The sequence below is a fragment of the Oreochromis aureus genome, linkage group 18 (genome assembly GCF_013358895.1).
Source record: "Oreochromis aureus strain Israel breed Guangdong linkage group 18, ZZ_aureus, whole genome shotgun sequence".
In the NCBI taxonomy this organism is placed as follows: domain Eukaryota; kingdom Metazoa; phylum Chordata; class Actinopteri; order Cichliformes; family Cichlidae; genus Oreochromis; species Oreochromis aureus.
This window is the reverse complement of record NC_052959.1, coordinates 28106015-28124328: the sequence shown is the minus strand read 5'-3', so window position 1 is coordinate 28124328 and position 18314 is coordinate 28106015. Positions and strand designations below refer to the sequence as shown.

General features: G+C 38.7%; 1 protein-coding gene across 1 annotated transcript in view; it reads right to left on the bottom strand.

Annotated features, from left to right (window-relative positions):
* LOC116331656 (contactin-associated protein-like 4) overlaps positions 1-18314 on the bottom strand; it is a 148318-nt gene that overhangs the window by 29838 nt on the left and 100166 nt on the right. Inside the window, exons 11-17 of the mRNA XM_039602839.1 lie at positions 16625-16731; positions 14784-14903; positions 12491-12691; positions 8509-8671; positions 6943-7070; positions 5370-5540; positions 488-706 (exon numbers count right to left, since the gene is read on the bottom strand). Of these exons, the coding sequence (XP_039458773.1) occupies positions 488-706; positions 5370-5540; positions 6943-7070; positions 8509-8671; positions 12491-12691; positions 14784-14903; positions 16625-16731 (1109 nt within the window). The remainder of the gene's footprint in view (positions 1-487; positions 707-5369; positions 5541-6942; positions 7071-8508; positions 8672-12490; positions 12692-14783; positions 14904-16624; positions 16732-18314) is intronic.

Below are 18314 nucleotides of genomic sequence, written 5' to 3'. Positions count from 1 at the left end.
CAATGCCGACTGTAACCTACGGGTTCCAAACATTTAAAATAAAGCTAAAACTTGAGGTAGCTCTACTTCCTGGCACAGATGACTATACAAGCTACCTTGAGAATGAAATGTTCTAAACCAAAGCCTTTGGGAACCAGAAATAGCCCTGTACAGTACAACAATTCATACAGTGACATCTGATGTGAACTTAAGTGGGAGGCAGAGAGTTATACTACGGGGACACGGAGGAAAGAAAAGGACTAAAAGCTAAAAGCAGACTTTAGAAGGAGCAGTACAGAAACACTGAGCTGAACTACTGTTCCCCAGAGAACAAAGAAGATATTGTCTGAGATATAGACTACGTATATTATATTCTAAAGAAGTCGGGGAATATATGGAGACCGAGAATTCCTTAAACAAAAGAGACATTAAAAAAAAGACATCAAAACCAGCAGTTCTACTATTAACAAACAAAAACAGTGTGCAAATGCACCCATGTCATCCTCACCTATGAACAGCTGGCTGTTGAGCTGCAGGTGGAAGTGTCCGTCAGTTGGCGCCTCCTGCGTGGCCACAGGAAGTTCATCCAGTCGAAGCGACGCCTCCTTCACGTTCCGTTCTGCTCGGACCCGATGCCACCGGTTGTCATTCAGCGGGACGCTCGACTCCACACGAACCTCCAGCGGGCCGTTACCGACATCAAAGGAGAAAACCACCTGAGTGGAGGCTGAAAAAGTAGCAAGAGACAGGAAAACAGCGTCCATTCATTAACTGATTAATATAACGTTTTTAATAATAATTATATGTATCATTATATAAATTAAATCACGAAACTCAAAATAGGCTGTTAAATTTAGAATGATTATTTTGTGATAAGAGTCTTTTAGTATTCTGTGTAAATGACCTTAAGCTTTAAGAGCGTCCTCCTTTTAAAAAAAAACAACAAAAACAATTCATTAGAAACAACCTCATATTATTTAAGGTTTTAGTAAATACTATCAAACTAAAATCTGTGTATTTCATTGTGCAACTCTCTATAGCAGGGGTCTCAAACTCGCGCCCCGGGGGCCACTTAGGCCACATCACCCCTACTTGCAGCCCGTATATTGAAATGAAGAAATATAATGCAATTTGACCCTTGAAGTTACTTTTTTTTGTTAGGGAGGATTTGTTTGTTGTTGTGTGCAATGTTAAAATAAGTTCTTTAAAGAGCAAAAATTATTTAATATGAAGGCAATATGAGCAGAGAGCACAAACATGTTGAGGGTTTAGTTGTGTTAGTTCAGTGAAGGAATTAATTAAAAGAAAACAATTTTCAGTAGTAGTCAGAAACTAATGTGCACACTCATGTCTGCATTTTTATTTTGTTAAATACAAACAAAATTGTGCTTCCATGTTCCTGGCCAGAAAGACAGCACCAATTTGTTTATTTGGTAGTTCAATGAAAGGCTTCAGTTACTTAAAAGTGAGAAAAATAAATTGTGTTCACACTTGCAGTTTTATCATGTTATACAATATTTGAAATTTGAAAAAAAGCAAACAAAACACAACATTTTCTGAAATATTTGTGGGTGTTTTCTTGTTTGCTTGTTTGTTTGTTTTCCTTTGAACTACTTGAACACTAAAGTGGCCCTCACGTGACATGACAGTGCCTGCAGTGGCCCACAGCTCATTTAAGTTTGAGAGCTCTGCTCTATAGTATACTAGAGTACTTACAGGTATTTTATCTGTATGTTAAAGTGACTGTGGAAAAACTTCTCTTTTGGAAAAATATGTCAGATATCACATTCTTAAAACTATCAATAAACTATGGATTCAACACACAGACACCTGCCAAAATACAGTACTTGTATTTTACTCACCAAAACTAGAATACCCAAAAGTACAACACTAATGTTTTTGAGGGGCTATCACCACCGTACAGCAGGCTTTAGTATTTGTTAGCTAATTCAATAAAAAATGTTCTAGAAGGCATAAATCAGGTTCAGCTGCCTGTCAATCAAAGTTAGCACGCCCCCAATTCACATATTCCAAAGAGTGAGTCAACAAAACAAAAGTCACCCAATACAGTAACATTATACAGGCAAAAGTACTGGGCCACACCTCGATCACAGTCTGTCCAACAACCTACGGAGAGCATCTGCAGGAAGCAGTGAAGTTAGTATATATAGAGACCTGAAGTGAAACTAAGTGTTTGTCTCTACTTTTCATGCTGTATTGTTTTAAATCTTTTTCTTCTCAAGTCAAGTTCAAGATTTTTCAAGCTTCTCCAATTCTTGGTAAACCTGCTGTCACTCCCTTCCCTATTCCGGTCCATTTGCCAACCAATCAGCAGTTGACCGACGCATCGGTCATCCACGCCCCAACGTACAGATGGGGTTTTGGAGGACTGCCTGGGAGCACATTTGTAGTGGGTGAAAGTGCCACTCTGTTCCCTCCAAACAGAAACACGTATGCAGACAAACACGCTTGGAGTATCATAAATTATGCATTATGGACAGGATTCTACTGTTGCAGCAAGTTACTTTGTGAAATTTCTTTCCTTCTAGATATTCACTGATCAACTGTAAATGATATTATTGCAAAGTGGGAGTGTTTAGAAACCATAGCAACTAAACCATGAAGTGGGAGGCCATGTAAAGTTGCAGAGCGGGGTCACTGTTTGCTGATGCACATAGTGCGTAACACTCAGCAACACTCTGCTGATTAAACAACTGTGCCAAACCTCCTCTAGCACGAGCCGCAACTCAGAGACTGAGTGCCAGGAGTTTCATGGCATGTGTTTCTATGGATGAGCTCCTGAAGGTGTGATGTATAGAGACCAAAAACATTTATTGTACCAGGCTGTAAACATGCGTATTTCTGCTGCCTTTTCTATGGGACTGACTGGCTTTATGAGTCAGCCTGAATTGGTGAGCACCTCCATTCTCGCTTCCATTTTTAGCCACACTTTGACTACTAATAACCATCAACCCTGCAAATCATGTATCGAGAGAGAAAAAACACCTTATAAAACAAATAACTTTTGATTAACATAGTGCTACAATATTTTTTTTCAAATGACTTGATGGAGAACACACACACAGTATGGTTATATTGCGATGAAGCAACTCACAGATCTATATATATGATATATGAAATAAAGGCTGTAACTAAATCCTAGCTGGCTGATAAATCTATAGTGTCATGGTATAGATCATCCTTTCACCAAGCTCTGACAGAAACCAGGGAAGCAGTTTTGGTAACACTGAGCAGGAAGTGAAAAGTCTAATCACATTTTAAAGTGCTGCACCTTTTTGCACATCCTGGAGAAAAAAAGCTTCCTGCGGTGTTCATTCGAACAAAAAGATACGATGGCAGTTGTGTAACAAACTCTCATCCTTCATGGTTTGGAAGGAGAAGATGTATTACTCTGTGAGCGCAGAACAAGATGAAACAATATCCTGCAGTAACTTCATTTAGAAATTGTTCTCAGGCCCAGCTGCAGTGTTACAGAGTGATCTGAGGCAGCTCCCAACAAAGCAACACTGTTCAGATCTGAAACAACCTCGCTGACAATGATTTCCCCGAGGAGAAAAGCTGTTGCTCCAGCAGTGTCCCTGTATTCAGCTGTGTATGTGTCCCTTTAAATCCATTTTTTAGGAAAATGCAAAAAGCAGTGCAGCGATAACACTGCAAACTAACCTCAAACTAAACTGGTGAAATGGACTGAAACTGTCTCAAAAGGAAACCAAGGTTGACTATAAAACTTGCTCATAAATGTGTACCTGTCACTTTGCTGCACTGCAGTCAGTGCTGTAGGCAAAGTAATGAGCATCCATGAGTGTAGTTCTGCTAAATGATACTATAGAAAGTATATAGAAGATGGACACATGACTTAAACATGCACTCTGTCTAATGGCCAGCGTGGAGTGACACTTCTGAGTTTAAAAAGAAACAGATTTTTAGACTCTAAAGACATAAACACTTACCTTATCAACTTTTTTTAAAGTTTAAACTCTTAGGGTATACTCATTTTGTAAATCAGGGTTCCCATTAGATGGGGGAAAAGAAGAATTTCAGTTCAATCCCTTATCAATTCTCTTATTGACTCTCACTGGGTTCTCATTGGTACCAATCATCTATCACCACCATTGCTAAACAGCATATCAAAGACATTATGTGCATACAAATTAATTGCTGTGCGGCATTGTCTCATAATTACTATTTAACAATATAAACCTACAGGCTACAGTTCACTCAGCTTTAACATCACACTGTATTCTTGGCTACTTAGCATCAGCATGCTGTCTGTGCAGATGTTAGCAAAGCGCCGAAGTTGTGTTAGCAGCATAATGCAGTTGTTACTGTAGATGCATTTTCAACTTTACCATCACATTCTTGTCCTTTTGCGTAATGAAAAAAGTGACGTCCATAGCCATGCCATAGACTGTGCCACAGTTCTCTTCCTCTGGCTTCCTATGGCTAAATGTCTCCATTAAATTAAATATTTTCAAAACTGATTATTCATTAAATATTAAGTTGCCAGAAGATTCTGCAGGTAGCACAGAAAAATCAATTTGGAACTTGCATGTAAGAAAGTGCAGTTTCACACTATAGACCAGTAGTGCAGTAAATGACAGCTGTAGGGACAGAATTTATCAGTCAGTCTGTAGTCTGTTTAGATTTCAGTGTATGTGTTATTTTTAGTCAATGCTTGAAAATTGCTGGCTCAAAGGACCATAATATATCCGGTGATATTAGCCATTTGTCAGTATATTGGTGTTAGCATTTAGAAATGAAAATTTCAAAAGTAAAGAAGAGACGGGAGAAACACCCTTTAGCCATGTTATGACTGTTGATGCTGCACATTTTGTCCACCAGAGGGCACTCTGCAGTGTCCCTGTTGGCAGCAGGTCTTTGGGCCACAAACGCAGCCAGCTGATCTGAGCAGAGTCGGGCAGAGCTTAAACAAATAAAGTATTAGCCTATTTTTGTTTGGAATTAAAATTCCTGCACGTTGAGTTCAGGTACTCGACTTTATCCAGAACTGTTGGGATGATGATTGTGATGATTCAGATATCATCATTATCAGGTTTCCTGCAGCGAAGTTTGAAGCTGTCCCGTAAGAATCGAGGGTAATGTTGCAGCAAACCATTGCCAAAGTCACAAATGGTGTCCTTGGGTCAACTTAAAGTAGCTTGTTTGCATTCATATTGTGCAAGACACAGAAAGATACAGTGATGTTTTAAAAATGTAATATTTGTGCCTACAGGACAGTTTTGACACAGATAAAGTCTTTAACCTCTGGGTTTACACAAATCCAGATTAAAACTTTAACTTCCAGGTTTTAGTGACACATCACTCTAATCCTCATTAAATCGATGCCCTCAAGCTCCTACAGTACTCACAGCTCAGTTCGATGCGAATGAAGTCTTTGATGCCCAGGTTTTCCAGGAACACACCAGAGGAGCCGGTGGTTTTAAAAAGGAAGGAGATGTCAGCGCTCAGCTCTCCATGGAAGGTGGGGAAGTGCAGGTACGACGTCTCCTTGTCGAAAAATGCGGCATTCCAGAAGTTCTCTAAGAAGCGTGATAAAAACTGTGTGTCATGAACATTAAATGTAGCTCATAACACTTATTTATCAATGTTGTGAAGCATTTACACAGTGACTGGAACAGCAATCAATGAGAAGTAGAAGAAAGCCAGTGCGATACTTTGACTTTGATTTACCTTGTATTTTTTTCTTAATGAGAAGCAGTTATCAGAGAACGAAGACTTAAAAGGAAATATGGATTAGTAACAGTTATGTTAGTGATAGCTAGAAGGAGGAGGAGGAGGTACTGAACCCATAAGAATCCATTTAATTCATAATTAATTAAACATTAGACACAATCCTTTTTCTAAGCTTGATGCTTAATAAAAACTTCTAGTTTAATTTTTTAAAATTTAGTACTCAGCATCTTTTACATCAAGGAAATGGCATTACTTCCATAATTCATAGAGCTGTATCACATGACTGTGATCTCAAGGGAAAGTTCCAACAAGCTGCCCAAAATGGGCACACCACAGAATTTCCCCACAAGCTTGTCAACCTTCTGTTTCTGTTCACAAACATCTGACCTCCTCTCAAAAGCAGGAAAACAAACATGTGTTTGAATAGACTTTCTGAATTTCTAAAAAGAGCAAAGTCCAAGTCAGAGAATCATCATGTTTAAAAATATCTTGTAGAGAAATCATATCTGTAACCTGCTTCCAGGATCAAAGTGTACAATAAAGCAGACTGCTTTATGTATTTCCTTTCGTATTGGTTAAAAATGTCACCATTTCAGAACGTTGAAGAACATGAAATTCTTCAGAGTCAAAGGTTAGGCTTTGATTAAAATGGGACACATCCAGTTGGAATAGATGTTTAATCGCACTGAAACTTGTCCAAACCAATGAAATCATCATTACGCCCTTCCTACCAACTGTCCAAACCAATGAAATCAATGTTAAAACTTGTTCAAAGCTGTCCAAACCAATTAAGTAGATGGTTAACTTTTCAGAAACCAGTCCAAATTAATGCATAACCACAAGTTAACTCGTCTAAACCAATGAAATTGATGCTTAACACCTCCAAAAACTCTGCCCAAATTCAGCATTTAAACGAATTAAAATACACGGGCTTAACATTTAATGCTGCTCTATTCTACAGTTTGCAGACAGGCATACCTGTGCAATGTGGACATTTGGTTTGGCAGATTTAGGACACTGACGGCAAGTCATTAATGCATCTGATTTAACAACCATCCAGTATTTTGGCTAAACAAACCTGTTTAAAAAAAACAACAACCAAAAACAACTGGCAGGCAGCGATAGAGAGCTTTGTTTTGCTTTCCAGGTGGGCATTTATATAATGATGTGTGGTCACATAAAACCTATAAATAGGATGATTTTTGTCAGCTTTCCATCTGCTGTAACCAAGCAGTTATGGAGACTTACTGTCTCCATGGCAACGGAGTGGTCCCACCCGGTAGGCAGCCTCCGACCCTGGCCTCTGGATGTCACCCAGCACCAAAGACCTGACCGGGAGGGTGTCCTTATGGGTCAGAAGGCCTGAGTCTTCAGTCCTGTAAAGAGGAAGACGAGAAAGGAAGCAGAGATGAAGAAAAGTAAGCAGGGAGAAGGAAAAGGTGGTGAGAGATTGAGAGAGCAGGAGACAAGGGAGAGAAGAAATACATGAAGAATGATTAGGAAGGAAAACGGGAAAGAAGAGGAATCGATGAAAGAGGAAGTTGGAGTACGAGCAAGAAAAATGAGAAGAGAGGGAAGAAGGAAGAAGATGAGAAAAACCATGAAAAAGGACAAATTACTTTTTATTGGGATTAACTGCTTTGACATGTATGCTAATTAGGCTAATTTGCTTGCATAAATCTCCAAGCAAATGGCACTGCTGCAAAAAAGTCTAGACTGCTGTAATAATCTGCCACAACCTGTTTCATGTGCAAGACAAATTTTCAGGAAGACAATTTAACAGTGAGACAGATCGTATCATATCCAACCTGACACTCAACACTCCATCTCCGCCAGTTTCCGTGACAGCCTTTTCCAAAAGCGCTCTCCAGACAGACAGCTGAACGAGCAGCGCCGTCCATTTACACACATGTTCAGATAATCTACAAGACAGTCTCGCTGTCAGGTGAGAATTTTATCCAAGACTGGAAATGAGTGGCATACTCGCAAAGCAGATCTGTAAAGCCTGTGTCTGCGCTGAAAAGCTTGACAGCGAGATGAGAGAAAGTAGAAGGTGAAGTGTGATGAAAGCAGCAGGATTGTTCACAGCATGAAGAACGGTAAGTAAAGAGCAATAATTCATTACTCGAGGCTAGAAAGTCTGTTTGTCCGTGTATTCAAAAATAAGTCATATTCAAAATAATTACTGCCACAATCTGAAAGGATTAATACAAGAATTTGATCATAAATAAATACCTGCCTCTTTAGTGTTTTCTTTTATCTTTTAGAAAGCACAGCTTTTGGTGCACCTAAGTTTTTTCATTTATCATTACAGGTAGTAATGTTTAAATGCATGGCAGGTAACCTGAAAAATGATCATACAAACTCTAAGTCTAAGCCCAAAAGACAGAGCACATACCTAATACCTGCTGACGCTGCATTTTTTAAATTACAGGTAGAGAGTTGAGTGTGCTATTGAGAGCCAAGACTCTGCAGGTTTTGTTTTACAACCCAAACTCCACCTGTCTGATTAGCAGAGAAGACTTCATTAGCGAACTCACTTGCTGAGTTGATTAGTTAGACAAAAAAACTGCACACTGGCATGTGGTCGGCCACCCCTGCTGTAAATAATTCATTCCAGTACAAACAAATCACTAACAAATCAGCCAAAAGTTACCACAGAGAGGAGGAAGCCCCTCAAACTAAAATGGATCATTAATGTTGGACTGTGGCAGGGCTACCATAGTTTAATTTATAAAATAATGTTGAGAGAGCAAACTTGGCATGCAATGAACAAAGTAATAATAATGCCTATGAATTTTTAAAGGTCAGTACCACTCCAGGCGATCGGCATCACAGTTGCAGTAGTGTTGTAGATCCACACAGTCGCCCTGCAGGCCGCAGGCACACTGCTGGCTTCCTGGATGAGCTCCTCCCCAGTAAGTCTGGACTCGACCTTGACCTGGACCGCCAAGCCACCAGCTAAACGGAGAGCCCTCTGAAACACACAATCATGTTCATGTGTAGCTTCAACATAAAATTTTTTACTACAACTACTACTATTACTATTTTTGCTGAGTTGAAAACCGTGACACATACAACAAATCAAAAGGCTAAATTAAAAATATTTAATTGAGATGGACAGCCAGGGATTTGCAGTGACTGGCTTGTCAGTCGCATGGATGTCTTATTACGAGCCAGTTCATTTCAGTCTTGCCAAACAGCCATACACAAACTCATAGATGGACGCTAACACATTGTTAGCATAGAAGTTCTTTATTTTGAGCGAAGACACAAAGTTCATCAAACTTTGAGGAGATTGCTGCAAAAATGTTCTCAACAACAAACCTAATCAAACCTAAATCATCCTGACTCTGCTGAACATGGACATTTTAAAGACACCCATAAATCAAAGTGGCTAAAGTTAAAGTTATGCAGATCTCATAGCTATCAGAAACATTATGGAGAGTTGTTGCGTAAATCTGTTGCATCTGCTTTTGTTTTGTAAGGTAAAATGTGTTGGGTAAAGGTGGCTGAATATCAGCTCATCTTCAGCTAATTGTTTTTCACTTCTACCACCAACAGCAGAGCATTTTATTTTCATTTATTTCACTGGGACTTGCAGTTTTGGAGGAAAATTGAACTTTTCTTTAATTGTGAAAATAATATACTGCATAGAGTAACAGTTTAGTTTTCTTTGTATATCCTGTCAATTATTTTTCTGATAAGGAAAATTGGAATTGGCTAAAATCCATATCCTCAGTTCAAAGATAGAAATCATAATCGGCCAAGAAAAATTCACTCAGTGCATCTCTAATATCTAAACTACAGCTAGACTGCTTACGCAGTGGGAAATTTCAAAGTTTTCCATCTCATAACTGGTATAATTTTCCTACACTAACAGATATTGTTCCTGTCAAATCAGAGGAAATGTTTATCTTTATTCTCAAAGACTGAGCACATCTTATTTCAGATTTAACTTCAGCCTGCTGCTCTCAGTGCCAGCCCAAATTAGCTGACAGCTCAACTGATGCACTTCTGCAGATCCTTGACTCAAATCTCGGGAAATATCAGAAGTCTCACTGCAGCATGTGTGCCTTCTGAATACAGGCTTTTTACTTTTAATTTACCATCAGTCTAATTCCTCCTTTTAAAAATAATCTTCAGAAAACTGGGAAAAACTATGGAGCTTCCAATGCTTGAAAGAGACAAATCTCACTGTTAGAACTGATTTCACTGATTTGAATGAACAGAGTCTAAAAAAGAAGCAGGAGAGGGAAAGATAAGGTTCCGCATTTGGAAACTTGTAGAGGTTGTTTTTCATCAAGTTAAATTGGATATTTTTGTTCCTATGTAAGTGTTCAGTTCTATAAAATCATGAAATTCAAGATGGAACAACAACTAGACTGATTATTTTGAGATAAAAGCATTTTATTATTCTCTGTAAATGCCCTTCAGCTTTAAGGGGGATCCTCCTTTTAGAAAAACAAAGCTCTTTTTGATACCCCAGCAGCACCTTTAGCTTTGCATGACTTAAAGCCATGTCTGCTGTCATTGATATCTGCTCTGTTCTGCAGGGAACGGTCTTGTTATTGGTCTCCCAGCCTTAGTTTTTCCATGTAAGTACATATAAGCGCAGGAGGTGTGAACATATTGGTGAGAAAAACCTAGAAGAGAGTCAGCAAATATAAATTACAGGAGAAAAAATAATAATCTCACTTTATTTAAGTTATACTTCTTTTTTTTTAAAACTACTGCGAGAGCTGTGACCTGTACCACAATCCCCTGCAGTCATTTGACCAATCGAATGACTGTAGAATCACTTGCAGTCATTTGATTGGTCATTTTAAACCCACTAAGTATCATGTGGGAACTGTAACGTCATGAATTATTTCAAACTTTTAAAAGAAAAGTTTTTAAGCACAATTTTCAAAAGCAGGCTAGGATGTTGCCATTTGTACAACACATAACTTATCGCGCTTTCTTTGGATAATGATGAGCCATATTGTGTCCCAAGATGGACTGGGCTGTGAGGAAATAGAGTGTGGCATGGAAAGAGCCCACATGATCCTCCAAAGACGAAGCCAGTGTTTGAGGCAGACAGAGGGATGCTTGCCAGCTTCTAACCCTAACACTGAATATATTGTTTTTCATATTGAGGACGATGACAGTATAAGCTGAAATATGTATTTCACATTTTGAGAGTGTGTAGGTGGAGAGATGGCGAGAGGGTGATTGGAGATGTCTCTGCTGAGTCAGCACTCCTTTATTTTTCCCAGGGAGTGCCAGAGAGTTTATAATGGAACTTCTATTTCTCCGCTCATTCTTCCTTTTCGACCACTTTTCCCACTTTCATCCATCATTCTATTACCCACCAGACCAAAAGTTTCTTCAGCCCTGAAATCTTTCCCTTATATACTCCGTTATAGGTCCCGAGTTGATAAAAACTTTCAAGACTCCCACTGATCTGCATTGGACGGGTAGCAATCAGAAGACTCCTCAATAAAAAACTAAACTGTTTATCTGGTTAGCTGAGACACCTGATGGACATTTCTGAGGGTCAGTCGGCTTCGTTACTACAGGCTGACATTTCTTGACCACTTTTGGGTTGTTGCAAGGACAAAACTCAAAGGACTTTTTCCTGTAAGACTTTAGCTTGAAGTTTAGTTTGAGCGATATTTTACAATTTCTTTCTTAATTGTTTTATTTCCTCCTTTTGTTGTTTTGGTTTTTTGGAAAGCTTTAGAAAAAGATCTCTTTGCTAGGTTGCCCCTCACAAGCATCGCATTTCATCACAAGACCAGCGTTTGATAATCAATGTTTTTTTATTTTTTATTTCTCTACTCTGAATGTTCGGGTGCTCTTTTACACAGACTCTGAAAGGATAAGCTGTTGAATCCACTGCTACTAAGAAAAATTTAATGCAACTTAGGGATCAAAGTAATTCTAATTCTGTTTCTAATACTCACCGCCTCTGAGTCAATGCAATCACAACAAAACACATGACCAAACAAAGAGAGCACTAATCCAACTCGATACTCATTCCAAAAGGGGGAGGTTTTTAACAAATCCTGAACAATCAATGTTTCTGAATCATTTGTGAAAGACAAGAAAATCCCTGCAACCAAACTAAGTTTGAAGAAAGCAGTGAAATAAGTTTGTTGTTCTCAGGCTGAGTATGAGAGTATGATGTTGTGAGCTCCAGCTGAACAGAGTCAGCCTAATCAAGTTTTTATTGATTTTTTTCTTTTTGACCCAAACACATTAATTAAAAGCAAGTTTTTGTCTTGTTTGTCAGTCTTTTTTCTTAAGACATAATAAAAGGAAAAAGCATAGTTAAAACCTCAACGTCAATATTTTAACTACAGTTTAAACATTACAGGGATTAAATAGGATGTTTAAATAGTGAGAATTACTGAAGTGTAACGTACATAAAGAAAATTTCAGCAGCAACAGAGAACGCGATTCAAGTTGTCTAAGATAAAGCTGTCAGAAACTGAACTGAGAAACTAGTATCTATTTTCAGAGAGGGAAATACAAAGTGAATATCAAGCACTCATATTACAGAACATCGTTAAAGTGGAGAGAAATGTTTTGCCTCGCAGCAAATGGGAAATGAACAACGAGCCAAGGACTGGCACACTTCATGCTACAGAACAGAGTTTAGTGTTTGCAGGTTGAAAACATTTTCATAGCTATGCGCTTTTTAAACTGTAACACTTCCAGTTGTTCCAGCTGAGCAGCATCAGAATAATCCTCTACAGAATAATAAGGAAAGACATCTAATGTTATACTGCAACTAACAGCAATTCTTTACCCAAAGTGTTGAGGAGGCGGGACTTCCTGCAGTGGTAGGACAGTTCCTGTTCGCAGTGCTCTGACTGGCTGATGGCAGCCAGCAGCTGCTCCTCTTGAGATGAGTAGTCGAAGTGAACCGAATGCTGGGACACAGCCGGAGAGGGTCGCACTCGGGTCAGCTCCGTGTTGTTGTGCAGGAGCACCATCCATGTGGTTTCCTCTGGTGGGAAAGATGAGCATGCAATTTATACTCATTTATTATTATTACAATATAACTGCAAAGAGTTTCTTTCCTAGAATGTGTACCAGTTAAATACCATCTAAGTAGCCAGACTGTGAAATTAGCTATATATGCATGATGTAACTACACAAATAGGCATGTGATGGAAGAAAGTGAAATGGATGAAAATTATATTTCTGCAGATTATACTTTTTAGAAAATAGCACAGTTTCAAGAGTTATCTGCTTTCGTATAAATATCCCTCTATTTGGGTCCTTCTGTTTAGTGTCGTGGAGTGTCTGGAGCTTATTCCAATGTAAGATGCGACATGAAGACAACCACAGACTCCCACATTCACACCTACAGCCAAGTTTGAATCACTATTTAATCTGTGGGAGGAAGTACCCACAGGAAGAACAGGTGAACACTGAAGGACTCGAGCTGACCGGGAGTTTTTAGCCACAAAATCTTTTGCTATGATGCAACAGAGCTGATCAAGCTGCCCTTTTCATGCTGGATCTTCTTATTTTCCTTCAGCGCTTTACTTTCGAGTTTGCCGAACGAATCATCTGCTTCCATCTCCCCCGATCTGCTACCATGCTCTCCTGTCAGAACAACCCGCTGCATGTCCTCCTTCACTACATCCATGAACCTCCTCTGTGGTCTTCCTCTTTTTCCTCTTCTTTGCAGCTCCATGTTCAACTACTGCTGTGCAAAATATCTACTATCCCTTTTCTCCGCATGTCCAGACCATCTCGACCCTGACTCTCTAAATTTGCATTCAAACTGCTCAACTTGAGCTGTTCCTCTGATACTCATTTCTAATCCTCTCCCACCAGGTCACTTCCAGGAGGGAAAGAAAATCTTAGCATTTTCAACTCTAGCACCTTTGGCTCCGCCTCCCGTCTTTTTGCAAGAACAACCAGAATATAAGAATATATCATAGCAGGTCTCACAACAGTCCTGTAAACCTTCCCTTTCATTCTTGCTGCGATTCTTTTATCATAAATCACGCCTGACACATATCTGCCCATTTAATACCACATGAAAAAAGTAAAATGTCAAATTTTAGAAGCTGGAGCTTGGAAACGTTTTACTGGAAAAAACAGGAACAGATCAATTATCCACATAGTTGATCAAAAGTATTTAATGGTCATTTGATCTTCTGCAAACCAGACAGCTGATTCATCAGCTACGTTTTGCAGTTATGTTTTGTTTTTTAATCTATATTTGATGTATTAATGTAAAGTGGTGATATAAAGGTGCAATGGTTAGCAATGTTATTGATTGCTATAAATTTCCCAGTCCTTCAGTAGTAAACGTTTGACCTTGTTTTCTAACGTTTATTTCTAACGCTATAATTAAAGATAAATAAAAACATAAAACCTTTTTCTTTCATTTCTTTCTGAGTGGGTGATTTCAGCTCGGCTCACTCTGTGTGTGGATTTTTCATGTTTCATGCTACCAAACACATGTTAAGTTAGTGTGTTACTCCTACTCTTAGTGTTAGCCTTGAAATAGCCCAGCCCAGATCTAGGTGGTAAATTTTCACTTTCCGTCAATGAGTTGGACAAAGATAGAAAAGTAAAAACAAAAAACAAAGTAAGCATGTGATTCAGAGAAAGGTGAAGAGTCATCATAGTTCATTTATATCAGAGTCAGGCATAGTTCAGGTTTTAGATGTGTCCTTGAACCAACACAGCTGATTTAAATGGCTAAATTAGCTCCTCAACATGTCCTGTTCTCCAAAGGCCTGGTAACGAACTAATCATGTGATTCAGGTGTGTTGACCCAAGGTGAGATCTAAAACCTGCAGGACACCGGCCCTCGGGGCCTGGAATTGCCCACCCCTGATTTATATGATTACACAAAGGGCATGAAAGATTGAGTGAAAGAGAGACAGGAGGAGAGGCAGTGATTGAAGTTTAGGATGAAATAAAAAAAGATGAAGGTGGATAATGTGGATCTGGGTGTGATAAGCGGGGACATCATTTAAAATTATGTAATCATCTTAATCATAAAAAAGGTTGAGTGATGATGGGAGGCAGGCAAGGTGTAAAAGCATGTGTGTGTGTGTGTGTGTGTGTGTCACCTGTCATGTTGCAGTAGACCAGCTGTGGTTTGATGGGTCCGCTGCCATCCACGTCAATATAAAAATGTCCTGACGTGTTGCCGTTGTGTTTGTATGCCTCGCAGGACTGTTCGTACACAGCTGGGAGGAAAAGAATGAGAACTACATCAACACGCTGACCCACCGGAGCTGCGAGGGGATGAAGATCACACACTGTGGAGGATCACTATGCTGTGGGTGCTGCTTCATATGTATGTATCACAACTGAATAAAAGTCTCATAATCAGAGAAAAAAAATAATCGGAGGTTCCTTTTCTGCACCGGCATCCCATAAACTAAAGTTTAATCCAACTGGAGATGACAGTAATGACTGATGGGAATACACAGCCGCAATAAATTTAACTTTATCAGACCTTCTTGCCTCTTTCTCTGTGTCTCCATAAGTCTTCCTTCCGCTCATCTCCATCTCAAGCACACAACAGTACATCTTCTGCAGTCAAAGAAAGGAGCCCTTCAATTCAAATCCATATCTGAAAGTTCCCACACTCTGCTCACCTGTTTATCTCGCTTCTTCTCCACAGCTAAAGGCCTTTTATTCCTCACACTCCCTGAGTGTGGTTAGAGAACAGTTTTCAAAGAAACATCAGAAATAAAAATGAGACCAGAGGTGAACCATGTGGGAAACTCTCCTTGCTTTAGTCTTGAGGATTTTACTCGAGGCAGTCAGCACACAGACACTAAATCTCACCTGCAAGCTCAACTCACTGTCACGGTTTTATTTATTTATTCCCTCTTTGGTATTTTAGTCACAGCTACAGTCTCATTAACCTCCATCATATCACCTTATACACAAAAAGGCATTATAGAGAGAAAAGATGTGCAGGTAATAAAAATAGATCTCAGGGGACACCTCATTTAAAGTTTGATTCCATAATAAAGATTTATGGACATGCAAGCAGTCAGAAGATCACACAAGAGTTTTCATCTTCCTTCAGATAAACAATATTTTCTAAGCAGGTATTTGTCAACATTTATTCTCTAACAAATACTTATATTCATTTTAAATGACATACTTTTATTCTCAGACTCTCTCTACAGCAGAGCCACAGTTGAAGATAGTTCTTATTTGTCTTATTTTGAGCATTGGTGCAGTTAATGCACCATCAGAGACAAGATGCTTAGCTCTCTTCTACTTTTCTTCAAGTGATCTTTCTTCTGGCTGGCTGAAAATCTGAATGGCAGGCTTCTGTGGCTTCCATACTCATCGCATGGGAGTATGTAATAGGTGAAAAAGTTGTAAATAACACAAATCAGGTGTCAAAAAATCAAGCTGATGCAGAAGTGCTTTAAACCTGGCCAGCAGGAAGTGACTTCCTGAGGTGTATAAAGTCTGTTTGTATAGAGATCTATGGGAAAATGACCCTCAGCTTTTTTTATTTAGAGTCAAAAAGGGGGATAATGTAGGGTACCATATGAGTGTGCAAGAAGTAGCAACAGCAAAAAAAAAATCAATTACAATACATAGTTATGTACCACCCTTAGAGTTTACTTTGGTTGTCACACACAATAACGGCAGGAATCACTGTAAAATGTTGGGTATGTTGTAAGTAACTTAATAATGTTGACTGAACCAACCCACCAAAGACATTTTTAATTGATTTTATTTTCCATTACCCTTCTCTGTTTTATTCCCCCTCCTAGTTTAAATTATTCAAGATGAAAAACATCCTCATTATCTTGCTTGACACGCTATCTGTTCCTCATTTGCATTTCATCTGTCCCTCTTACCCCTCCCCCCATCTTTCTCCATTTGTTTAGCTAAACATGTGCTAAACAGCACGTTTAGCTGTCAGGTGACTCACAGCTGTGGCAGGTTGCTCCGCTGTAGCCGGTGTCAGAGCAGTTACAGTGAAAGACGGTCCAGGATTGGCTGCAGCGGCCACCGTGTTCACAGCGACTGGGAGAACACCTGAGAGAGAGAGAGATATGTATAAACCAGGGGAAGAAATACCTGTTTTCATCAAGTTTTTGCAAGTAAAGAGACCATATCAACAACAGGAAAAAACACCATGCTGCATTAAGTTTGATTAAACCATTTTAAGAGCAGACTGTAACGTGTAGCTGGAGAGAAGATCCTGATGCAGGATGCAGATGCAGACAATACTGACAAAAAACACCCCAAACGACCAAATGAGAACAAATGTTTGTTTTTTTTAATTGTTATTTTATGTTATGTTATGTAGAACAGTGGATAAACCCAAGAGAGTGCAAACAGCAATCTGACAAGGACAAGGGGAAAGAAAGAAGGGAAACACAAGTGGAAATAATCAAACGGGAAAAAAGACAGGAAGCAACAGAAGCAGGAAGTGAAATCACCACAAAATAACCTTCAAACCAAATCACAAGACAAGTAACTACCATTAAGACACGTCTAATAACCAAACACAAAAAGCAAAGAAAGAAAAAAAACACTAAATACATACAAAGAGTAACAGAACAGCAGCACCTTGAGGAAAAAGGAACATAATGTGTTTCTGTTGTTGATCTAGCAACCGAGCATTTAATTGTTTGCCTTGTAAACTTTACTTTTATGTGGAAGAAATAAATGACAAAAAAAAGATAATTTCAGTTTGACAGTGAAAAATAATAAGATTAATGTGTTACATGGGGATCTACTGTGCTTTTTCTCATTTTCTGCTGTATACTGTCACAGATCTTATAAGGAAAATGGTCAAAGTTTCAAAATAATGAGGTCAGTTTCAGACAGAATTTTTCTTTCTACTATTGATTCAGTTTGATGTCAACATTGATCAGAAATCGTTTGCTTTTGTCTCACTAATTCTGCTCGAGACTGTTATTATCACCCATGAAAGAAAAACATGCTTATATATATGTGGAAATAGGATTTTTGTCCTCTATACAGTATTTTGTTCTGCAGCAGTGTAAAACATTCATCAGACTATGCCACCTACTGTGAGTTATAAGAGTAATTTAAAAGATAAATGAATAATCTGAAGATAATATACACATACATTATTCACAGACATAAAGAGTGTATGGAAAATAAATCTTTCTGAAGCATCTGTACAGCTTGAAGCTGATGTTATATTAACTGCACCCAAATATTCATTTCAATGCTCCTCTAAGGCTGAGGAAGTCTCCGCGTTAAATTATTTACATGTTGTTGTATAATGTGTGCCTTGGTGTCATTGTAATAAAGGTATTTACTGGCATGTAAATGCACTTTGAATCTTGGCATCACAGATCAAAAGCATATATAGAGAAGAAAAACAAACAAACATAAAAAACACTGTCATTAAACTAGCTCTGCTTCTAAAATTCACCTTTTCATTTCACAGAGGGGAAAAAAGTTTTTTGCAGATGTTCAAGGTCATTTATCCTAAGACTCTAAATCCACCTAATGTGCTACTAAACAGCAGTGAAACGACATAAAAATTTCCAGTGTCGGTTTTTGTATTTAGGTACAATCTGAGATGTTGCTGGGTTAAAAAGAAATTGATTTCCTTATGCTTAATGGAAAATATCCACTGA